The sequence below is a fragment of the Macrosteles quadrilineatus genome, unplaced genomic scaffold, assembly GCF_028750875.1.
Source record: "Macrosteles quadrilineatus isolate MER2022 unplaced genomic scaffold, UCM_ALF_1.0 Scaffold_2__2_contigs__length_208266976, whole genome shotgun sequence".
NCBI lineage: Eukaryota > Metazoa > Arthropoda > Insecta > Hemiptera > Cicadellidae > Macrosteles > Macrosteles quadrilineatus.
The window spans coordinates 50018875-50044860 of record NW_026542595.1 but is presented as its reverse complement, the minus strand read 5'-3'; the positions used below and the strand labels follow the sequence as shown (position 1 = coordinate 50044860).

General features: G+C 36.8%; 1 protein-coding gene across 1 annotated transcript; it reads left to right on the top strand.

The window, feature by feature from the left end:
* The first annotated feature begins 1529 nt into the window (after window positions 1-1529).
* On the top strand, window positions 1530-21934 carry LOC128986422 (ribosome quality control complex subunit NEMF homolog). Its single transcript, XM_054406788.1, has 17 exons — window positions 1530-1694; window positions 4470-4641; window positions 5165-5367; window positions 5919-6055; window positions 7039-7199; window positions 10186-10389; window positions 11643-11929; window positions 12342-12467; window positions 12914-13110; window positions 13212-13392; window positions 15161-15355; window positions 17181-17287; window positions 17544-17661; window positions 17955-18106; window positions 18468-18622; window positions 18810-19093; window positions 20425-21934. The coding sequence occupies exons 1-17, from the start codon at window positions 1639-1641 to the stop codon at window positions 20621-20623; spliced, it is 2934 nt and encodes a 977-aa protein (XP_054262763.1). The 5' UTR covers window positions 1530-1638; the 3' UTR covers window positions 20624-21934.
* Window positions 21935-25986: the final 4052 nt, after the last annotated feature.

Below are 25986 nucleotides of genomic sequence, written 5' to 3'. Positions count from 1 at the left end.
TCTTTTCTAAGAGGTACCAAGATCGAAGTTTTGTAAAAAATTACAAAACCCCGGCGCTTCCATCACCTTGTAACGGTCGTATTCCTCTTGGAATACCTACTGTTACTTAGGGTGACGTAGCACAGGAATGAAACTCAGCACTCGCTTACAAAACCCAACTTTATTAAATACTCAAAAACAACACAAAGATAAACTCACAATCATAAAAGGTAGAGTAGACTGGAACTGTATAAATCATTTAGTTAGAAACTGAAACCCCAATTTGGAAAAGACTCTAAACCCCTATTTTGAAAACCCTTTACATTTTCTTACCTGGACCCAAGGCCGAGGGCCTTGGGCTCCAGTTCCCCCAGCAGGACCCCTTCCTCTGGTGCACCACACAAACCACTCCACACCAAACTGACCCCTTGATCAAGTGCACTGGCCTACTTAAAGCAACAGCCTTCAGTAGGTCAGCACAACAAGTTATTGTTTAACAACACTACCAGCCTACTCACACAACATTGCCAAACACTTCCTCTTTACAATATTTGACCCTCCTATTACACATATAATGTTTTCTTTTGTATTTTGTTGCATGTATGTCTTATCTCATGTATTATTTTGTAAAATTGTGATTGCCATGGAAATAAATAAATAAATAAATAAAGGTGCCTGGTGCCACCCAAGGCCCCACTAGAAAAATGTTTTTCTAGTGTTTTTTTTGTGTGCCACCCCAACAATGAGCCACCACGTCTGCCACCTCCAACTTCTTCTTTTTGGTGGTGGGTTTGTTGACGTGGTGGCTGTTTGAAGTGCTGGTACCTTGACGCGTTCCCAACACGACGATGGACGTCAAAGATTTTACTTTCACTCAATAAGCATTTATTTATTTATTTAATCATGCCAACGGTCAAACCAATACAAAAATATGACAAGAACTTTATACTGCATTGAGCAGAGCCAGAGCTTATGCTCCTTGGTGGAGGGGGGATTTTGATTTTAGTTTTTACCACGGTTTGCTTTTGTTTGTTTCTTATTAGAGTAGTGATGGGATAACCGAATGGTTTCCATGACCGAATAATCAATCAGTTATTTTTTGCGTCAATCGGTTATTTTTAGTTGAATGAATCACCGAATCAATTTTAGTCATTATTCACTATCACAAACCACAACTAATTTTTATCCTATGGGAAACTGAATGGCATTTAGTCTTTCAGCGTCAATCGGTGATTTTTAGTCGAACGAATCGCCGTATAAATTTTAGTTACCTGATGATGTGACAAACTAAATCAACTAAATAACTAAATCACCGAATCGCACGGTAAGACTAATTTAACCGAACCAGGATAAAATAACCGAATTAGTCTATTCAGCATCAATAACCGATTGATTCGGTTATTTTCATTCGGTGATTCCCACCACTATATTAGAGGAAGTTGATGTGGTCTACTGGTCTAGTGACTTGTTCTAGTGTTCTTTCTTGTTTCCTTGTTTGTTGTTTGTTCTAAACTGTCTGTAGGTGTAGATTAAGAATAAGAGTTTGTGTTTGTGTGTAGTGGTAGTGTCGTACTGTGTACCTTGCAAGAAATTGTAAAACTTACTACTGGGTAAATTGAAAATATACTTTTGACGCAATTGTGACAGTTTCCTGCCAAGATGAAGAGTAAATTTAGTACTTATGACATTGTATGTCTCATCACTGAACTGCAAAGGTAACCTCTTACGCGTAACTTGATAACATTTCCTGCACCTGCAATTGCCTGAATTACCAATTACTCCAGTCCAGGCAACGTGCTCAAGCTAGCCTAACTTATATTCTAGGTAGCCTATTTGTGAGGTTTCTAAAAATTCCTTAACCGATTTAGAAAGTGTTATTAAAATCTTGTGTTTGTTTCTAGGTCTTTAAGGGGAGCGGGAAAGGCCTATCTCGCCAATGTTAAATTTGCAAATTTTAGGTACACTTTTCTTTAAAAGGTGTAAAGTTATGGCTTGCAAAATTGTAGACTAGCCTATAATTATCAGCCCTTTATGTGTAAACAGACCCAATTTCAGAATTTTTCAATTAAGCGTTACATTGAAATAAAATTTTTTGTAAGACACAAAAATGTTTACAAATTTTACGAGACAAAAATTTTCCTCCTTCAAAACTAGCAATGTGACAGTAATAAAAATGGGTCTAAATGTTACTTATAACACAACAATTATGTATAAAAAATTTCAAGTCTCTAAGTCATTTAGTTCCAGAGACGTGTACCTTTGTTATAAAAAGTTGAACTTTCGGAAAACGAGGTTAAAACAGGGTACAGCCCTGTAGCACCTGCCGCAAACTATATTCATTATAAAATAGGCCTTTCTATATTGAGGATCATAATAGTGCCTCTTTATCGACTTTCTGCATGAGCATTCTTTTTCTTCTAGCTTCTCTAGCCTACTTCTTGATACTTTCAGCAGCTTTGTACCTTTCCCTCGTCATTTCCTTTTTTAAATGTCATGAGTATACTACCTACACTTTTGAAGTTACGCGGAATGAAAACTAGCTGTCGCGATGTTTTGTTTTATTTATTTCAAAAGGCTTACATCTGAAACACATATGAATGTTATGCCATTTGCAAGGGAATTAAAAGGAGAATAAAAATCGGCAGAAAACAAAATTTGTGTAAATAAAAAAAAAATCGGTCTGGTTCCCCTTAAACTCGTTTTTAGCTTTTCTAGGCCTAGAAGTATTTATCCAAAAGCTTTTTGGAAGCCAAACTTAGCCTAAATAGGCATGTATATTATATTTTAAAAATCCTTTGGCTAGGCCTACTGACTTTGGTATTGGGATGTCAGTTGTTTTCTCTTTCGATCAAGTGGAAAGTAATAATTGTAAACAATTTTACTTAGATTCCCTTGGTAAACTTTCTCAAGTTACCTAGGTCTAACTTAGGTCTATGCATGTCACACACAATAAGTTAACTTACAAGGGCTGATTTTGATGTGAGTCCACCCATAAGTTATTTTCACGAATAGACAAAAATTCTATCAAACTCTATTTGTAGCCTAACTTGCGTCTGACTGGAGTAATAATAGGCCTAACTTACTGTACGGTACATAAGTTAATCTACTTTAGGTTGGGAATTGGCTCATCTAGACTCTATCTCATATTTCAGCCTGAATAACTTAAGGCCTAATAACTTATATAAACATACAAATTGTGTGGGTATTGGTTAAAATTAAGGGTAAGAATTTAGGACCCAGACCCCAGCTTAAAAACACTGTCTGAAGTGTGAAATTGTGTAAAAAGTGTAAAAAGTAAAATATTTTTTTATTTATAAATAAAATAATGTTTTTGTATTTTAGCGATTTTGTGAGAAAAAAAATTCTTTGTATTTAGTACCTATAAAACTTTTGTACCAAATGATTTTACTTCAAACCAACATATAAACATCTTGTAGTGTATTCAATTACCTACATAAAAATGTATATAACACGTTGGGTAACAATTTTTGTTTTTACGTTCTAGGGGCATAATAATATAAATAAACGGTAAACCGCAAAATACAACCGCAAGAAAAATGCAACCTTTTATAAACATAATTTGACACTATTCAGTAAATATTCATGTATAATAAAATTCATGAAGTTTACTGTTTTATACACATACACATTTCTCTAAAAATACGAAATAATAACGAATTTAGTAATCAATCGCGGATAAAACGAGAGCGAAAACTCACCGGCAACAACACGCAATGGCGAATACAAGGCACTTTGTGTATGAGACCTTGACAGTAGTGACACACTTTCATCGTCTTAGTGAGAGAAAACGTAAATAACCCTGAGCGCAGGGCTGCCAATATCACAAGCTACATTTCTTCCTCTTCAAAATGACATATTATATGACTAGTAAATAATAACTAACACTGTATGTAATTTGTCTTTTCCATACCGTCACCTTGTGACGGTTGGCCATTTGTTATAAATTTCGAAAACAGCTGTTTTCATAAAATCGTACCAGTTGTCCAATCAATATTTAGTTCTAAAATATCACTACCACAGTGAAGATAAAATCAATGGCTATCTAGTGGTACAACCCGCAACATCCCAAAACAAAAATTACCTGAGCAGGGTAATGCCAAACGAGACATGTTTTGCCAGTTCCCAAGTGTCAGCTGCAAAAGTCGTTCCGCGCCAAAATTCATTTGATTTCTAATCGTCGTGACATTGTTATATACCTGCTACAGGGTTTGTTTATGTAATAAAATGAAAGTTCAGAATGTGATCTTTCGAATGGTATATAGCCTATATTGTTCTCATCTGAGTTGATTATAGTAGCTTTCTTATATATGTGAACCAGATGTAGCATTGACTAAGGAAAATTATAAGATTAATATGCTAGCTCTGCTCAATATCACAAGCAGACAACTGCATTTTACACCTAGTATATTTAGGTATGTGTACACATATAAAGTGATTAATGCATAGGCCTAAATAAATTTGTGTTTCAGGCTTGTTGGGATGAGAGTACAACAAGTATATGATATTGATCACAAAACATACCTGATAAAACTTCAAAGAACTGAAGAAAAGGCTATGCTACTGATTGAGTCTGGGTGCCGAATACACACAACAGCCTTTGAATGGCCAAAGAATATGGCTCCATCAGGTTTTAGCATGAAGGTAGGCCTAGGTCTAAATCATATTTTTTTGCTATAAGCCTAGTCACTAAATGCATGGTTTTTCAGAACTAGGCTTAGGCCATCTTAGATTTGGAAGAGTTGTAGTTTCATGGAAAAAATCAAACATATTTATTTTTTATTTTAAGTATTTATGAAAGCATTACAATTGTACATCTTTTCTCTTAAAAATCCTTGAACCTCATTGATCCGTTACTCGTGTTGTTACGAGAAAAACTATGTTGTTATGAAATTAAACTATGCTTTTATGATAGTAAATAGCTGTTAAGTGAAACTTTTCAATTATAAAAGCTGAACTGAAATGGCTACTTTAAAAAACAGTTGTAGGTAAAAACGGTTTTTAGAGTGAGGTGTATCTCGTCCAACATGAAATCATATCTTGGAATTTTATATCATCACTTATTTTGGTGCTTAACCCATTATACCTACTTATAACTACTATACCACTAGCAATGAGTTAGTAATATTTATTTTCTTAAGTTGAAACTTTTTTCTTCCTATTTCAGATGAGGAAACATCTACGGAACAAACGCTTGGAGGTTCTCAAACAGATGGGAATGGATCGTATAATAGACTTGCAGTTTGGAAGTGGAGAGGCAGCTTACCATGTTATTTTAGAGCTTTATGATCGTGGAAATATTGTACTTACAGATTACGAGTTAACTATTCTCAATGTCCTAAGACCTCACACGGAGGGTGACAAGATAAGGTAAGATGTTCAGTGACGAGTTTTCAAGCTAGTTTTGTCAATGGAGCCAAGGTAATTTGAATATTAAAGACACTGTAAAAAGACGTTATTGCAAGTTAGAAAAAATACCTCGGTATTTTGCCAGAAAATAAGATAGGCCTACTTTCTGCCTAGTTGCAAATGATTAAGCTGTTAAGTATAAAACTTTTAGTTCTTGTGCCAGTATAGCAACATAACACTGTAAATAATTCAGGTTCTATTGTAGGGCAATGAAACAGTTTGTGTTTGGATGCAAGTAACAGTTTTCAATATCTTTAAACTTTGAAGTATCTCCATTGACAGGCCCGTGTTTTGCATGTGATGCACAATGGACCAGAGAGATAATTAATTGTGCCCCTCTCCACCTTCATTGTGGCCGAGACCACCAGGTCCATTTAAAAAAGCGACCCATTGATGGAGTTAAGTAATATATTTAATTAATTGAATTATGCTGTCTTATTTGGACTAAGATATGTCATAATGAGGGTCAAAGTTTAACAATTTTACTGTAATGTTATTTAATGACACCACAGGTTTGCAGTGAGAGAGAAGTACCCCACTGACAGGGTTCACCAAAGAGTCCCCCCACCTACAATTGAACAACTGAAGGAGATATTCAGCAAAGCTAAGAATGGGGAATCTTTAAAAAAAATATTAAATCCTCACTTAGGTAAGCATTTTGATTTTGGAGTTAAAATGTTTAGTTAAAAAACTTAGGCCTATAAAAAATCATTACTCGTCACTTATAAAGCTTAGGATTTTATTTGTATACAGCCTTGTAAAAAAAATGTTTTTGAACTTTTAACTTAATAATTTTACTTGATAAATGTAAAATGTAATAAGAGTGTGGTTAACATATTTGATCTTTCACTGCTATGTGCAACATCATGTGGGATGGTTATGTTCTCACATGCTATTTCACTGTTAGTGATAAAAACTCATCTTTTTCAAAATTAAGTTGCTTTAACTTCTTTGCACTTAACATTTTTTAAATCAACTTTATGTACTATGTTCCATTGAAAACTTGTCATAATTTAGCTATTTAGTTTTTTCAACAATTAATTATGAGCATCGGAAGAATGCCTACTATATACATGACCTGACGTGATTTTTCCCCGACACCCAAACAACAATATTATAAACCTGACCCGACCCGACCGGACTGTAAAAGTCTGGCCCGCAGACCCCTATTTGGAATTTATTTGTCAGATCTAAGAAGCCGTCTTTGTTATTTCATTTACATTCTATGTCTTCGGCAGCACCCAAACCAAGCAATGCATGCCTCTTGTTCTCATTTTAACATCTTTATTTCAGTATGTGTTAAGGTCAGTTGACAGTAAAAGTTCCAAAATAATTTAGCAGAGTAAAGATTGTGCGTTTATTCTACCATACTGTTCAAATAAATGCTTCCATCCAGGTTATTAACAAGCTTGATTCTTCGAGTTTTCTAGAAAGCTCGAGTCAATCCGATTACTGAAATACTCGCATGAAAAAACTGTAGTATCATACGTTCAAGTACTCGCACACCCCTAGTTCAAAGGCAATTTCTATTCCAGTGAATCCACTGTTGCAGTCTTAACAGAAAATTTCTGCTGGCAGGTTAATACTATACCTGTTCAAGCATATTTAAGACAAATCAATGGTCCTTTACAGAATACGGTCCAGCTGTAATTGACCACATGCTGCTGAAGGTAGGGCTGCCCCCAGGGGTGAAGTTGGGCAAAGGATTTGACCTGAGTCAGCTGCACAAGATATGTGAGGCCCTGCAAGAAGCTGAAGCCCTCTTGGATCAAGCTCTTCAGCAACCTTCCAAGGTGTATAAGTCACTTCCAAACCAACCAGAAGCCTTCTTTGCTTATGTCTCTTTTAGCGAATTTCCCCAGTAGGGAATAAGCTATTACCGTAGTACTCATGGTAAGACCTGGACCCAGGACTGATTTACTTTTTCGTTTTGTGGTCCCTAGAGACCAAAAACACCATCCGTTCAAATTTATATATATATCATGGTGGCTACTCTCCGGGAAATTCGGGAGAACCGGGAAACCTCCGGGAATTTGATCTTACCTTTGAATGTCCTGGAAACCACCAGGAATCCACCCAAACCTCCGGGAATCCGGAGCCAGGACAGGAATCGTCGGCTTACTGAAACACTAGCGCTTTTGTTGCCGCGATCGCGGTAATCGGTGTCGCCGAAACCGCAAGTTATGCTCACAGGTATTGCCGCTACCGCAAGAGACGATTATCGGTGTCGCTGAAACCACAAGAAACGATCTCGGGTATTGCCGTGATCGTGCGAAACGATTATCGGTGTCGCCGAAACCACAAGATATGCTCACGGATATTGCCGCGATCGTGAACATATTATTGGTTAAGCCGAAACCGCAAGATATGCTCACGGGTATAGACGCGATCGCGGGAGACGATTATCGGTGTTGCCGAAACCTCAAGATATGGTCACAGGTAATGCCGTGATCGCGGGAGACTATTATTGGTGTCACCGAAACCGCAAGCTATGCTCACCGGTATTGCCGCGATCGCGGGAGACGATTATCGGTGTTGAGGAAACCGCAAGATATCCTCACGGGTATTACCGCGATCGTGGTAGACGATTATCGGTGTTGCCAAAACCGCAAAGTTAGCTCACGTGTGTTGCTGCGATCGCGGTAAACGATTACTGGTGTTGCCGAAACCGCAAAATATGCACACGGGTGTTGCCACGATCGCAGTAAACGATTACCGGTGTCGCTGAAAACGCAAAGTTAGCCCACGGGTGTTGCCGCGATCGCGGGAAACCATTACTGGTGTCGCCGAAACCGCAAAATATGCACACGGGTGTTGCCGCGATCGCGGGACGATTATTGGTGTCTCTGAAATCATAAAATATGCGAACCTGTTTTGCCGCGATTTGCGTTTTGAATGATTTGCTGTTTTGCGCTGGACGAGACTGCAAGATATGCTCACCGGTATTCCCACGATCGCGGGAGATGATTACTGGTGTCGCCTTACCTACCAGTTATACTGTTTTATTATGTTGTATTTAAAAATATTATTCTTTGGAAAAGTTTTGTTTCAAATAATAATAATCATTAATATTAATAATAAATTATTATTAGCGGGTTGCGATTAGTTGAGCGGGTTCCAATAGTAGCTCTTAAAAATCAGGAATTTCTCTTGAATTCTCCTGGAAATCTCCTTGAATTTTTCAAACCAGGTTTATATATATATGTATATTTATTTATATATGTGTCCGTTAGCGCGATAACTAGAGCAAAAATCATCTGATTTTGATGAAATTTGGTACAAACGAGTAAACCTACGTTTATTCGAACGAGTTCCCGAACCAGCATGATCGGACTATGGGAACAGGGGTCTATGGGGGGTTTTATGGGGTAAAAATGGGGTTTTCCCATTTTTGACCCTAAAAACTTAAAATTTAGCTATTTCTTTCCTAACCATTTTGTAGAGCTTAAAAAACAAATAATTTAGTTTATTGAAGCGTCATTATGCGCCTAATGGTTACGGAGAAAATTCCAAAAAATTTAAAATTCCCATGTTATTCTTAGTAGAATAAATAAACTGTTGTCGTTTGCTTGTTTATGAACATATTTTGATCAAATTTGGAAAATGCATTCATTTCATACTAAACTATTAACATTTTACAAAAAAAAACCTTTTTACACTCCCTGTTGCAGCAAACCTAGTACTCGTTAAACTAATGCTATTTAAATAGGGAATAAATGTGATATTTTTAAGGAGACATTTTAGTGTAAATCCAATCAGGCAAATGGAAATTCGCTTAGTCTGCAGGTTTGCTGCGACAGGGGTATTTTCTTAATCTCTGTCTCGTCAAAAAAGCTTTTTAAAAATAGACATTTCAATCATAGAGGAACTTTAAAAATTCCATAGAATATGTTTAATATTTTTTTAGCAGTACTATATAAATTAAAATCAACTATTTTAATTACGTTATTAGTGGTGAGTCAGTGGCTCAGTCAATAGCTCCACGGACTTTTGGGCTTAGGGAATCGATGTTGTGGGTTCGTTTGAATCCTATTTTACCTGCCACTACTTTTTATCAGTAGCGTTCACACTTTTATTGTACCGGCTCACCCCTTGCTTTGTTGTATACGTTCCACACACAGGCCTGTAGCCTATGTGGACGGCAAATGCAGGTTTAAAGAGGCCACCAACTTCTTAAAGGAAAAATCTATATTTCTTGCTTTTAAACTTATATAAGTATATAAAAAAGCTTCTATAAGCTAAGCCCTCTTAAATCCAAAAAATAAGAAATTCACGGTTTATTCCCAGTTTTTTACAGTCATCTTACCATATTTATGTGATATTGATGAGGGTCAACCATCTTTTAACTGGCTACAAACAGAATTGTGGCAGCATTATAGAGTGTCATTTCTGAATTAGAGACAAACAGAGCAGTGTAGGGACACACATTTTTCCCATTTCTGACCAAGTTAAGATTCTAGACACTAAAAGTTTGAGACCCATGACAGAAAACCAAGCCAAGCTTAATGCTCACGATTGCAGAAAGCGTCTGCAAATATTGTGCAATCTAAAGGCTATTTGGCCCTTGAGGAAGGGTAAATGCAAGGTAATAGAGGCCACCAAACTTTTTTTTAACAAACAATAATTGACCATTCAAAACTTTTGCCTCCTCTCATCCGTTCCTGGGAATTCATTTAAGTCACGAAAGGTTGGGTTAGAGGTTGGGACTAACTTTAATTTCTTCATCTCCTGATCTTTTTTGCACCCCCAAATCCTAATTGTAATTAAACTTTTTTTCAGGGCTATGTTGTACAAAAAGCTGAAAAGAGGCTGAACAAGGATGGTGAATCTGACGAGCTCATAACGAATCAAGAATTCCATCCTCATTTGTTTATGCAAGTTTCAACCCAACTGTATAAGGAATTTGATTCATTCGATTTAGCAGTTGATGAGTTTTTCTCTCAAATGGAAGCCCAGAAAATTGACGTTAAAGCTCTTCAACAGGTACGGGTTTTGCATCAGTACTTTAAACAGCCTAATTTATCGATTCCCATTCTATTAAATCTTACACATTAAAACGTGACAGGATTTTTTATTTTACTATTATGAATCAACTACCTGGGGATTTTTGTCTTGAATGAAAGATAGTTTTGATAGGAAGGGAATGTTGAAGCCATAATTAATTTTAGTTAGGGTTTAGAAATTGAGTGTTAATTTTTCAAAAGTCTAGCAGCTGACGCTAACAGTTTAATGTCGTTTTAGTGCTGGCTTAACGGTACTTTGTTATTATCCAGAGGCCACCCTTATACAGTGCACTGTGGCTGTTAGGTTAGGTTGGGTTATCATAAATATGATTGTAGGACTTTCCTTGATTCGTAAATCAAACGATACCAGATGAGACATACTTTCGCCCGCCAAATCCCCTCCAAGTATGAGAGGTCAGGTCGTTGACCGGAGCGCGCGCATCACCTGTCACCGCCTGTATCTGGGTCAGTGTCTTCATGAGTGATGGCTCATCTGGTATCGTTTGATTCATAATGAAACGAAGAAATTCCTACAAACATCCAACATAACCGCCGCAGCGTGCTGAATACCTACTTGCCGGAGTACACGTGAGCTAGCGGCGGCGTAGTAATGATACGTCAATTACTAACTTACTGCCATGGCCACTTGTACCCAAGCTGGTATCTCCCTCTTCTAGTTTAATCTTTTCCATATCTTTCCGGACTTGATCCCACCACCTGGCCTTTGGTCTTCCTACTGGTCTCCTTCCCCTCGGATCTCCCCTTAGTATCTCCTTCAAAAAGCTCTCCTAATCTCTCCTCAAGATATGGCCAACCCTCCTTAGCCTTTTGCTTTTAGCCCCTCCTACAATATCGGGGTCTCAGAATGATTCTCTTAATTCTTGGTTGTGGCGGATTCTCCATACTCCATCTTCACACACTGTGGCTCAGTCGGTAGCGTCGCAGACTTCGGGCCCAAGGCAGCGATGTCGTGGGTTCGGATCCTAGTCACTGCCACTAAAATTTATCAGTACAGTTCACCTTCGTACTGTACCGGCTCACCTCTTGCTTTGCTGGATACGTTCCACTCACAGATCTGTAGTCTATGTGGATGGGCAAATGCAAGGTTAAAAGAGGTCGCCTCGCAAAGGTTATAATCTTTTCCAATAATGATATGTCAATACCAGCTAAAAACCCCTAGGCCCTATACCTATCATCGACCCACCACTGTTATAAAAATGTGATGTTTTGTAGGAAAAAGAAGCTCTGAAGAAGTTAGAGAATGTGAGGAAGGACCATCAGGACAGACTGCACGCTCTTCAGCAGAATCAGGAGGTGGACAAACAGAAGGCGGAATTGATCTTGCGCAACCAAGAGTTGGTGGAGAGTTGTCTGCTGGTAGTGAGGACAGCGTTGGCCAACCAGCTGCCTTGGCCTGCGATAGATCAGCTAATTAGCGAGGCCAGGAGTAGAAGCGACCCTGTTGCACAAGCTATCACCAAACTCAAACTGGAGACCAACCACATATCTCTCAGCCTGAGGCAAGGGCAACATAAAATCTTAATTTGTAAAACTTACTGTTCTTGCTGCATTCATTGTCCATGCAAAAAAAAAAAAAAAAACATTTAAAGCCTAAGTTTAATGGAACAAAATAGCTAAATTTAATATCTTACATGTCGCACAAAGCTCTTGTGATTAAGTAAGCCTGCTTGACACTTAGACGTATTCACCACTGAGAATATTCTAACATAGCTTGTTTAGTCTCAGTCTTTGAATGTGCAACTATTCAGCTCCAATTATGATTTCTTGGTGTTCAAATTATAAAAGGTAATTCACAAAATTGCCATATAATACTGGCATCATAAAAAACTAGCCAGTTCATATTGCCTATAACTAAAAGTATATTAACATTAAATCATTGAAATGGAACTAATAAAATTATGATTGTTTTAGTGATCCCTTCAGCAGTGAAGATTCAGACAGTAACGACTCAAGTGAAGATGAAGAAAAGATTAGAAAAATTCCTCCAATGACTATTGATATTGATTTAGCCCAAACATCGTTTGCTAATGCTAAAAAGTGAGTTTTAATTTAATCATTCCTCTACTGCTACTGCCATCAAAAGATTATTTAGCTTCATTAGATTTTCAGTTTTTACTTTACTTTTACTGAATTTTCCTATGAACCAGCAAGATCAGGTCATAAGATCCCTTTACAGGTTTGGAGTTTAAAAATTTTAATTAACGCTTAACAAGAAAACTCCCATTTTTCATTAAAACCATCGTGTAGAACTTAAAGCAAATAATTTTGTTTATTTAAGCGTTATTGTACGATTAAAGGCTACGGAGAAAATTCTAAAAAGCTTTAAATTCAAAATTCCTGTGTTATTCTTATAGAGAAATAGTTTGTGTCTAGTTTGTCAGAAGTTTGTTTGTTTATGGATTAATTTTGCAATTTTACTTATTTCATACTATTAACATTCTCTGAACCATCAATAGAATTCTTATGTAATTGTCTTCTTCCAGATATTATGATAAAAAGCGGTCAGCAGCAAAGAAGCAGCAGAAAACTGTTGAATCTGCTGGCAAGGCATTAAAATCAGCAGAGAAGAAAACTAAACAAACATTAAAAGAAGTTCAAGCTATGACCACAATTACAAAAGCCCGGAAAGTTTTCTGGTTTGAAAAGTTCTTCTGGTTCATCAGCTCTGAAAATTACCTGGGTTTGTAAAATACTACTTTAATCTATTTTAGATCCAGTTGAGTCTCACTAATGAAGAAGTGTTGGACTTGTTGTAATTTTTAATTTCTGATGTGCTTGTAGTAATAGGAGGGAGGGACCAGATCCAGAATGAACTGATAGTGAAGCGCTATCTGCGAGGCAGTGATGTTTACGTCCACGCTGATCTACACGGTGCCAGTAGTGTAGTGGTCAAGAACCCCTCACCCAGCCCTGTTCCTCCCAAGACACTGAATGAGGCTGGGGTCATGGCTATCTGCTACAGGTAGTTGTACCAATAATTCACAGACCTCTTGCTAGATACAAATCCACTTGTTGTTTAGAGTGGCAAAACATTTTGATACCGGTATTTTAGATGTATAATATCTATTTTAAATTCTATTTGTAATGGATGATACATCTGCTCGAATGTGTATATTTATAGGCAAATATATCTTAAGGATAGATGTTGAACGGATGAGAGATGGCTTTGTTACTGACAGAGATCTGCTAATTGACCATGGTTGATCTGTTGCCTGGTTCATCCACCTCCTACTGTATGTCCTTAAATAGTTTAGGAAGTTTGCGTGGTCAGTAAATTCACGCTTTTGCCGCAAACATGGATGACGACTATAACGTTTCAATATTTGCAGTCAACGATGGTGATATCTACACAACCGCGGGAGATGTCCAGGATTTTCACGTGATTGAGGAAGACTATGATGAAGTTTCCGTGACTGATAGAGATATTTAGGATTTTGTCGCTATCTTGGGACACGATAATTGCGTTTCTGTTGCACTATAAAGCTGTACCTAAAGTAAATATTTGTCTCATTTCAATAAATTTATATTTGAAACTTGAAACTATATTTGAAATATTGTCTATTACTACTTTTTTTCTCTGGTACAACTACAGCCAAGGACAATATTAATACAGTTTGACAAATTAGAAAAATATATTTGGTAACAAAACCTTTAAAATGTCTTTAAATGTATGGGAATTGTCCATGAACTTTTTATCCAGAATGTAGCAGACACCTTGTAATGCAAGTTAAGTAAAGTCTGCTTATCCTGTACAAAACATAGGCCTAGCAAGTAGTCAGTTTATCTCGTAGTAGACTTTGACTTGTTCATCAACATTAACTGAAGTTAAATGGCAAATTCCAAATAGGCAAAGCCTTAAGTAATTTTCTTGACTCAAACCCACAAAAGGCACAGATGAGATTAGGATGTAATTGGGCAGGATTGAGATTAGGTCTTTAATTTAACACCAAAAATGTGCTATTTGTTACACAGGGTGTCCACCGACCGGGAAATCCGGGAAAACCGGGAATTATGCGTGATTTTTTTGAACCGGGAAAAAACCGGGAATTATGCGTGAATTTGATATTTAACCAGGAATTTTTTGGCGCGGACGCGGGAAACGACGATGACGTTTCCGTGACCGGGGGAGACGATGACGACGTTCCCGAGACCGTGGGAGATGACGACGACGTTTCCGTAACCGCGGGAGACGATGACGACGTTTCCATGACCGTGGGAGACGACGATGACGTTTCCATGACCGCGGGAGACGACGATGACGTTTCCGTGACCACGGGAGACAACGATGATATTTCCGTGACCGCGGGAGACGACGATGACGTTTTCGTGACCGCGGAAGACGACGATGACGTTTCCGTGACTGCGGGAGACAACAATGATATTTCCATGACTGCGGGAGACGACGATGACGTTTTCGTGACTTCGGGAGACGACGATGACGTTTTCCGTGATCGTGCATGCGGACGATGACGTTTTTGTGACCGCGAGAGACGACAATGACATTTCTGTGACCGCGGGAGATGATGTCGACGTTTCCGTGACCGCGAAAGATGACGACATAATTTTAGTATGAAAAGTACGACCTGAACTACCTGGAATTTTTTTTTACTCATGAATTTTGTCTGGTTCGCCTGGTGGACACCCTGTTACAGTTAAAAAATATAATCAATACATTTTACTAATCATATATGACAAATAAGCAGGTACTAGTTTTGTTACCTCATTTGCAGTGCTGCCTGGGATGCCAAGGTTACCACAAGTGCTTGGTGGGTGCATGCTGACCAAGTGTCAAAAACTGCCCCTACTGGAGAATACCTGACCACTGGAAGTTTTATGATAAGAGGCAAGAAGAACTACTTGCCACCCTGCCACCTCATAATGGGGTTTGCCTTCATGTTCAAACTGGAAGAGAGCAGCATAGAAAGGTTTGTTGTGTAGTTATTACTTTAACTTTTCAACTACAACAGTAAACTAGTTACAAACTGTATGGCCCTTAGCTTTTCCAAGAGGAGCATATGATTTACACAGTCAAAGGCTTTAGAGAAATTAAATAAGGTAATAATTGTTCCTTGCTGATGTTCCATTGCTGGTCTAATGTCGTCTGTCACTTGTAAAAGTGCTTTTTCTGTCCTGTGAGGTGTCCGAAAGTCAGACTGTGAGTTGCATAAGATGTTGTTTTCAGTCGGAAAATCAGTTATTTGGCAGTGCACGATTCTTTCAAGGCCTTAAGATAAGGCAATATACTGATCGGCATGAAATCCTGGCAAGAAGCCGGGGCTGGGATTTTATTTAAGGGACGAGGGGCAGACTTCCAAGAAATGGGGAATATGCTTTACCTTAAAGATGTGGTGAAAATGCATGTGATAGTTGGGAGTATAGCAAAGAGAATGTCTTTAATTAACTGAATTGGAACGCCATCAGTTACAAAAGCATTGCAGTCATACACACCTAAGAAGGCACTTGTGCCCGGTGCGGGGCGATAGAGGAAAGGGTCAGTTATGAGGGAAATGATGACATCCCAAAAACATTGGGTTTGCCACTGAATCACCCCCTACCTGCCCTTATCAGGTATCACACACCCCTGACAGTAGCTGTCACACGCAAACAACTCTATTTTTAACAATGTTTGTTTTTAATGTAAATATATATTTTCAAAATTTGGAAAAAAAATTAGAAAAAAGTACTAAACACGATGTGTGATAATATTTGCAAAAACTAGTTGTTATTGAATAGGTTTCTTAGATAGTATGACAAATAAACATATTTGAATCAGACATCAGACAGGAATGTCAAAGAGTACAGTAGGGATGTTGCTAGTAGGTGACTCATTATCGAGACATCTGCGCGTAGAAGCAACTCACAGTCAATTCCTGCACATATGATGAGTGACATGGATTTTGATAGAATGACTAATTGACGTATTAGAAAACGGATTAGTTGCTGTCAGATAGTCTTCTGGATTAGTTGTAAAATTAAACTTTCATAATTATTTGTAAATCTACATGAGTTAGGCTTTCCACATAATTATTTGTAAATCTACATGAGTTAAGGCTTTCCAATGACCCATTAACTAACAAAATCAGTCCAGTAGAACTGTAGATTTAGTTGTTCAAAGTTCCACAAAAAATCACTAACTCTGTATTTTCTTACTACTATAAATTCGGAGGTTGCTTAACTTTCTTGCAAATAACTTTTTAATGGTGAGAAAATCGACCAAAGTGGAATGTGATATTCTGAAATAGGATAAAACTTCCTATAATTTGATGTACCATGCATTTCTTGAAAATACTTAAAAAGGCAAGCAAAAGTTGCTTTGAAATAAAAAAATGTAGTTTCAACGTATTTCTTTTGTAAAAATTTTATTTTTTTTATTTTTACCTTAAACCATAACAAAAAACTAACTTTCATAATTGTTTGCAAATCTACACGAATTAAGCTTTTCAACGACCCATTAATTAATAAAATCGGTCAAGTAGAACTCTAGATTTTGTTGTACAAAGATTTTTTAAACTGAATTATATATAAGTAGTTAAATTGGTTAAATTCAGGATTAACATATTACCTTAGTACCTCAGTAGAATTCCAAAGCTGTGATTGGGAACTCTTTGGAATGTATAATAGTGACGTAAATATTCGCTCGGTTATATTCGATATTCAAAAATATTATGAAGTATTTGATTCAAACCCAAAAATCACTATTCGCACACCCCTAATATTTAGAAGGCTAATTGATTTGTATTGATTGTTTAGACACAAGGACGAGCGCAGAGTAAGGACAGTGGAAGACGACAATATCCTTGAGGAAACTGTAAACAACTCTGAAGACGTAGAAGTGGAGCTCAGCGACGATGAACCAGGTAAAATGCAAAACACACTGTTTACGCTATAACAATAGAGTTTACACCTTAATTTAAAAGAGTACTTTGATTAAGCATTTGATGGCTGTATATGTTACCTTAACTTATTCCCATTGTCCTCACAAACACAAAAAGTTTTATATGAAGCACTTACAATTATGAATAATTTAACTGCACAGTAATTGTTATTATTATCTTAGAAAAATCTAGTTTGTTGTTATCATAAAATGTGTACACAGACTATTAATTTTTTCAGGAGAAAAGGATGGCTCATTATTAGAAGATGTTAAGGAAGAAGAAGAAGATAATGATGATGATGAAGAACCTCACTTTCCTGACACCCAAATTAGAGTTGATCATACAAGTGAGAACAAGTGAGACCTTTTGCAATCATATTAACTCTTCTATGTAGTTTTTTTTTTTTTTTTTTTTTAATCTTATTTCATGATGCTAATGGGCAGAGGTTTTGTTTCTTAAGATGTAACAAATTTTTGTTTTTAATAGAGTTATTTTGTTCCAAAAACTTTCCAATCACATTTTAAGGCCTAATTAAGTTACGGTAATGAACATGTTTTGTTCAGTAAAATCATTGATTTTCTATTCAAGTCAAAGTTAAGAAATAAATTTAGGTATATAGACAATAGACATCAGTCAGTTCTGGTTGCAGGGTCAGTGTAACAGCAGCAATGGGAAGTCTGGATCTCACTCCCAAGGCAGAATCTGAACAGACTGTCGTGTATCTCGGTGATGATCAACCAGTGGTCATCACACCAGCTGCTTCCAGACAAAAGCAGCAAAAACCCCAAAAACAATCAAAAGGTATGTTATGATGATTTGGGTATCTAAGTTGATATAGTGCTTGTATGGTAATCAGAAGATTGCTGGCTTGATCCTAAGAAATGTCAGAAGCTTTGGTGATGGTTTGAAACTAGCTGTAATTGATCATTAGGCTTGTAGCCAAATTGATTATTGAAATATTTGTATGTTTTTTAGAAATAGCTTCTTGGAATCTTGCACATTTCAATCGCCTAATTTCATTATTTCTACACTGTATTCTATTTTAGTCACGTCAGAAAGTTTTTCATCTGTTTTAATCTTATCTCCTGATTTACTGGATTATTAACACACATTTCCATGCATTATTCACAGTGATAGTTACTATTTCTCTCTTTTATTTCAGATACAAAACAGGAGGAAAAAGAAGAAAAGGAAGAAAAAGAAAAGCAAAATACATCTCAGGTTAAGAGAGGGCAGAAAGGAAAACTAAAGAAAATCAAAGAAAAATATAAAGATCAAGATGAAGAAGAGAGGAAACTTAGAATGCTAATTTTACAAGTCAGTATACATTTTAATCAATTAAATATCTAAATGATTTTTATAAAACTTCTTTGGTAGTTTGCATATGAAGGTTAAAGAGTGTTTATTATAGGAACTAGGTTCCTAATTGCAAAAGAATGATAACTTCTGTGTAGTACACAAACAAGTTTTCACTAGCTCTAATATCTTTTAATGTTTATTTAAGAGTGCTGGCAGTGGAAAAGTAAAAGAAACTAAAAAAACCAAGAAAAATGCACCAAAACCACCTCCTGTAGTGAAGAAGCCTGTTCCAAAGCCGTCCACCAAGCCCACTAGCACAGTTGGTGACAAGGACGGGGCGGGGGACAGCGGTGGGGAGGAAGAAGAGGGAGAGACTGTGACAGCTGATGTGGACATGCTGGTCTCCCTCACAGGACAGCCAGTAGCAGACGACGAATTACTGTTTGCTGTACCTGTAGTGGCACCTTACAACACAGTGATCAACTACAAGTGAGTAACTAATAAATTGAGATGAATGATTTAAAAATAAGGTACAATTTGTGCACTCTGAAAAAGAAATTTAGAAATTGATTTTTTTTTTGTATGGTTTGAAGAATGCATCCACAGAAATTTCCTTTTAGCCAATTTCCCTATTGGGAAGTAGCTATTACTGTAGGTGGCATGAGACCTAGACCCTGGACCGATATACTTCTTCATTTTGATGTTCCTATTGGATAAAAACCACAATTTGTTTAAATTTGTATACAGGGTGGCTGAAAATTAACTTGCACCCCCCTTAACTTTTTAACTATTTGAGATATTTGAATTCGGTTTGCGGCAACCTGTTTAGATATGAGGGACTACAATAATTAATTATGGTTAATTTTGAAAATTTTGCTCTTAGGGGTAATGGTGGGGGGGGGGGGGGTAGCTCAAAATTGTCAAATAGAAAGTATGGTCGAGTTTGGTATCATTTTACAGGTCTTGACAAAACTAACCAATAAACATAAAGAAAATAGAAATCGGACAACTAATAACAAAGTTGCAGCTAAAAATGATTAAGGCAATGGTTATTAACAGTAATTTTTAACTGCCATTTTGTTATTAGTGGTCCGATTTCTATTTTCTTCGGGATTTTCTTCTCATGGTTATTTGGATTTGAAACGTTTTAGGGTGCCATTTTGTAATTAGTTGTCCGATTTTGGTTTTATTTATGCCAATTGTTTAGTTTTGTCAAGACATGTAAAATGATAAAAAACTGGACTATACTTGCCATTTGAAAATTCCCCCTACCCCCGTTACCCCTAAGGGCAAAATTTTCAATACTAACCATCATTATTGTAGCACCTCATTTTTAAGAAGGTTGCCCCAAACCGATTTCAAATATCTCAAATGGTTGAAAAGTTAAGAGGGGGGTGCAAGTTACTTTTCAGCCACTCTGTATATGTATGGGTGAATGTCAAATTGAGAGGGAATTTCAAAAACCATTATAAACATAACCATGAAGTTTCAGTATTTTAGAGTATGCCTTTCTTCCAAATAGCAGTACAACATTTGGTCACCGCTGTCAACTCCACTCATAAAGTGGATATAAGTGTTGAATGTGTAGTCTGGCTACCGACTCACCATGGAACCCCTGTAGTCCCACCAAGATCCACAGTCAAGGTATGGTGTCACCTGAGATGTCTCCAGCTGACTGCTACAGCATACTGACTGCTAAACTATCCAGCCCCAACCCTTAGTTCCCACTTCTATAGGTCCAGAACAGAATTTACTTCGTTAATGACTCACATTTTTATTTTTTTACTATACCAAGCCTATATGTGTTTTTTTTTTTTCAGATACAAAGTGAAACTGACTCCGGGCACTGGTAAGAGAGGCAAGGCGGCAAAAACTGCTCTCAATATGTTTCTCAAAGACCGTAGTGCGACTAACCATGAAAGGGACTTAATGCGTAGTGTGAAAGATCAAAATATGGCAAGGAACTTGCCAGGAAAAGTAAAGGTATCCGCTCCTCAGCTACAGAAACTAAAGAAGTAATAAATAATGTATCAGTTAATCATTATTTTTGTTAGTATTTTTTGTTTGTTTTATTTATTGTTAGTCACTATACTCTGTTATTATATTCTAAACATTTTGGGTTGATGTATTTATATTCAGATTAATTTAATTTACTTAACCTTTTCAGTTGATTTGTTTTGGCTTTGCAAAACCTATTTTTCTCTTTATAAAACAAACATACAGGGTGAATAAAAAGTCAAGAACCCCCTCTCTAATATTTTTCTAAGTAAATATACAGAGATATCCTTTTGGTGGTCGTGCAATCTTAGCAGGAAGTTTCATTTTATGATTTTTAAATTTTTAAATGTCCCCCAAAAAATCGCGCATAAATGGTAATATTGGTTCGTAATTGTAATATTAGCTGCAATTTTGGACAGAGGAAATATAGCGAACTCTAGTTTTCACCATTCTTTAAGTTTTTGTAAACACTTCAAAATTAGGTGTCACTTGAAGGGGGTTTACATTTAAAATTTTTGAGTTGCCCCCAAAATCCCCCTTTTTGGGGGACACTCAACAATTTTAAAATCATAAATGAATCTTCCTACTAAGGTTGCATGACCACCAAAGGATAACTCTGTAATATTTATGTTAGAGAAAATTAGAGGGAGGGAAACTACTTTTTATTACACTAGAAAATTAATGTAACAGTAACGTCATTAAACTTTTGACGGGCTACCATTTTGGATAGAGAAGAGATAGCGAACTCTGGTTTTCACCATTCTTTAAGTATATGTTAACACTTCAAAATGAGGTGTCACTTGAATAGGGTAACATTTACAAATTTTGAGTTGCCCCCAAAATCCCCCCTTTTTAGGGGACACTCAAAAATTTCAAAATCATAAAATAAAACTTCCTGCTAAGATAGCAAGACTACTAAAAGGATATTTCTGTATATTTACTTAGAAAAATATTAGAGGGGGGTCTTGACTTTTTATTCACCCTGTATATACAGTCGGAAATGTTGTATCAAATAGTTTATAGGCCTAAGTATGGACATTTTCATGAATAGATGCTAGAAGCTATTTGGCACTTAACCAGTCTATAGCCCAAAGATGGGGCAGCCATCAAATATGGCTAACGAGATACCATACATGCCATGTATGATTGCTTGCCAACTTATTACAAATACAGAGTCTATCTTTTTCTTTGTTAAAATATTTTATTTGATCTTAGATTTACAATTATTGCAGTATTGGAAAGAAGTTGTCTTGTTGAATTTGTACTCTGTAACTTAAAATGTATATATAGATCAAACAAATTATATTGAATAAACTATACATTGTTTTATAATTATTATTGATTTATTTACCTTCTTATCTAATCCCGCTGTATACTATGCATTACAACGTTTGGTAGCCTAATTTTTTGTTTTTACATGAAGGAATTTTGGACTTGTTGCCATAAAGTCAAAACTTCTTCACGTCACTATATATTTCAGTTGTGTTTTAATTTTTCATTAGCTACCCATCGTTAGCTATATGTTAAATATTCCTCATTCATATATTGCACTGTTACATTTTTTGCAGTGGGTGAAGAACTTGATTTGTACTTCGAGAGCTAAACTAAGAAGTAGATAAAGTTTTAATTTGACGTTTTTCTAAAATCCACCCCAAATAATTTGGAAAAATATATATAACTGGGTAAAAGGAGTTACAATTTTTTAAATTCTCAATCTTAAGGAGTGATACTTATTTTACATGTTACTTTAAAATGCATTCAATAATATGATAAGAACATAAAATAGGTTTTTTCAGAAATACCTTTTTTAGGTCCAAACAAATTGGACACCCTATTGAAATACTTTTATTAATTGCAAAAGTTGTTTTATTTACAACTACCCCCGTGCGGCTCCCGGGATAGAATAGGACCGCAGCTTTCCCGGCTTGTCGTAAGAGGCGACTAATAGGGGTTGGGAGATTCTTCTCTTTATGCTCCCAACTTTGTCTGAGGTCAAGCTTTCTTCCGTCTTTGGCTTGGCTCTCAAAATTATTTGACTTTCCTATCACTATTTAACTCAACCTCCTAAGGGAGGTTTTTCTGTCTTATCTTTTTCAACTGGGGAGAGTCTTACAGGGACTGGGACTGATGTGTTCCTCATACACTGATACGATCCTATTGTGGGTCGTCAGAACCAGCCCCTTCCAGTGACAGAATTCCAATTCCATGAACTTTGATAGAGTAAGTGTCTGATCGGGAGCTTCAAGTCTCTTGGACGATTGACACACCTCTTAGTCATCTTGCTGTAGAATCTAGAACATGTCAACGCTCTCTGGGTTGGTGACTAATACCACCTCACCTCTTTGGTTTTCTGACTGTGTAGGCACTGTTGCAATCCGGGCGCAGAACTAGAGTCTATATACTTAGAGCAGCCCCACTGGAGAGGCCAGTTGTTTGTTTCACTTTAATTTAGTGACGTAACTTTTCAATGTCTACCATTCCCCCAAGAAAGTGTTGGACAAAGATAGATAATTCTACGACAGATAGATTCTTGTGACAAGATATGAATTTATAGAAGATAGTTTGCAAGAAACAGTGATGGAGTTATTTAATGCCTGTGCTGTCTAGTGGGAAATGACCATCACCGTCTTGTGACAAGTGGAACAATCCCATTTAGGGTTAAGTGACTCCTACGTCTGTCTATCAGAAGCAAAACAGGGAATTTGATGTATTCCTTCTTTAGCCAGGGTAAAAAAATTGCCGATGTAGCAAAAGAAAATGCCTGGTTACCCATCCCCTTGATGGTCTTCCTAAGACCCAATCTTTACCTTTGGGAGCAGTCTCAGCAATATGTCTAGGGATTCTGACGTATGGGTATACAACGCATGGAGGTAGAACGTCCCCATTTACATTATCGGTAACTAGGCTAGAAATGCTCTCTTTCTCAAAACATCCTTTGATCATATAAAAGTTATCATAGTTAACTGGCCCCAACACCAACCCAGTTTCTAGGTTGTTTCTGAAACCAAATTCATCAGTGCTGTAAATGCGCTTGTGATAATTTAAAATGTCTAGTGCATTTTCTTTGCCTAAGTATTCCAATATACCTTTTCCCCAAGATGTTTTCTTTTCCTCAGTGACGGAACATCTACCCCGGTTTATCACCTCTGTATGGCACTGGGTCAGTTGTGGGTGTCACTTTGAAAAACACCTCAGCCAAGAAATCCCAGGCTTATTATTAACGAAATGAGTCTGACGTTGGTCCTCAGAAATAATGTTTTATACGGTTTCCATCAAAGTTCTTTTTTGAAGGGGAAACCCTTTCATAGCTTTATCAACAATATAATTTGCTAATAAACTCTCCTCTTCATCTGATAGCACTGGATTCGGAACAATTTTTCGCCCTTCTGGAGCGTTAACCTTATATTGAATGATTGCCTGGCAGCTTCTTGACATGAAGTTCGTTCTCCAACTTCTTGAAGAGTAGCAGTCATGGCCTCTGATGCTGGATGGCTGTTGGGGTGCCTCCTCTATTAACTTTCCGTTTCTTCAGACGACCTACATTCATTCTGAAAGTGAATGGTCTAGTTTAAAAATCAGTATTAATAGTATTAGGGTGAACAATTATATGTACTTGAAAAACAAGTGATTGGTCAAGGTGATAAATTACTTAAACACAAGGAAAGTGTATAATTGATCAATTACTGGCCTGAAGCAGATGGCAAATTTCAGTAATTGATCTGTCTAAATATCATTCTTAATTTTTTACTGCTAATCTTCCCAGTAATATTATCTTAAAAGAGTATTAATTTCAGATAATTTTAGATATAAATAATACCCCCGCCGCAGCAAACCTGCAGACTAAGCGAATTTCCATTTCCCTGAATGGATTTACACTAAAATGTCTCCTTAAAATTATCACATTTATTCCCTATTTAAATAGAATCAGTTTAAAACATACTTAGGTTTGCTGCAACAGGGAGGGTAAAAGTGTTTTTTATGTAAAATGTTAATAGTTAGTAAGAAATAAAAACATTTTCCAAATTTGGGCAAAATATGTTTATAAACAAGCAAACTACAACAGTTTACTTATTCTCCATAAGAATAACATGGGAATTTTAAATTTAAAATTTTTTGGAATTTTCTCCGTAACCATTAGGCGCATTATAACGCTTCAATATACTAAATTATTTGTTTTTTTAAGCTCTACAAAATAGTTTCAAAAGAAATTGAAAAATTTTATGTTTTTTGGGTCAAAAATGGGAAAAACCCATTTTTTCCCCATAAAAGCCCCCATAAACCCCCGTTCCCATGGTCCGATCATGCTGGATCGCGAACTCGTTCGAATAAACGTAGGTTTACACGTTTGTACCAAATTTCATCAAAATCGGATCATTTTTGCTCGAGTTATCGCGCTAACGGACACATATATATATATATACTAGCTGTAACCCGCGGGCTTTGCCCCGTTTAACTTCTTAATTTTCAAGATTATCTCGTTCGCATGGCTCAATCACGTTCTGGTTGAAGTTTGTTCGCTACGCTCACTCACCTTTAGGTTGGAGCTCGTTCGCTACGCTCACTCACCTTTAGGTTGGAGCTCGTTCGCTACGCTCACTCACCTTTAGATTGGAGCTCGTTCGCTGCGCTCACTTGCCTTCAGGTTAGCTCGTTCGCTACGCTAACTCGCCTCCAGGTTGAAGTTTGTTCGCTACGCTCACTCACCTTTTGGTTGCAAATTAGCTGTTGTTATAAATGTAAAAGAAATAATAGTGCTGCACCCTGTTGGTAATCCTTGAAACTTTAATGCTATTGAACATCATAGAACAGAACCAACTTGTTTAATTGAAACAGCTGTTAAGATTCAATAATTCCATTTCTCATAAGGTTAACATTGGAAACTCCAGAGCCACTGGGGTGGAGCCCGAAAGGATTTTTGAAATAAGAATATGCCTATATGTTAATCGGGAATGTGAGCTATCATCATGCCAAATTTCAGACCAATCCGACCACTATTTTTCGCGTTCACTTGTCACAAACATACATCCAAACTTTCTCATTTATAATATTAGTAGGATATAAATATATATATATATATATATATAAATATATATATATGAATTTGAACGGATGGTGTTTTTGACCTCTAGGGACCTCAAAACGAAAAAAAAAATCGGTCCCGGGTCCAGGTCTTACCGTGAGTACTACGGTAATAGCTTATTCCCTATATGGGAAATTCGCTAAAAAGATCGCACCTATGTGTTTTTTCCACCACATCAACTCAATAAATAACAGGTATACCAACCAAGAAAATTATTATAACAAAAATCCGCCCAAAACCAACAACAATTAGCCTACTTAAGTTTTACCCTTAAATAGTAGGCATTGATCAACCACTGACACCT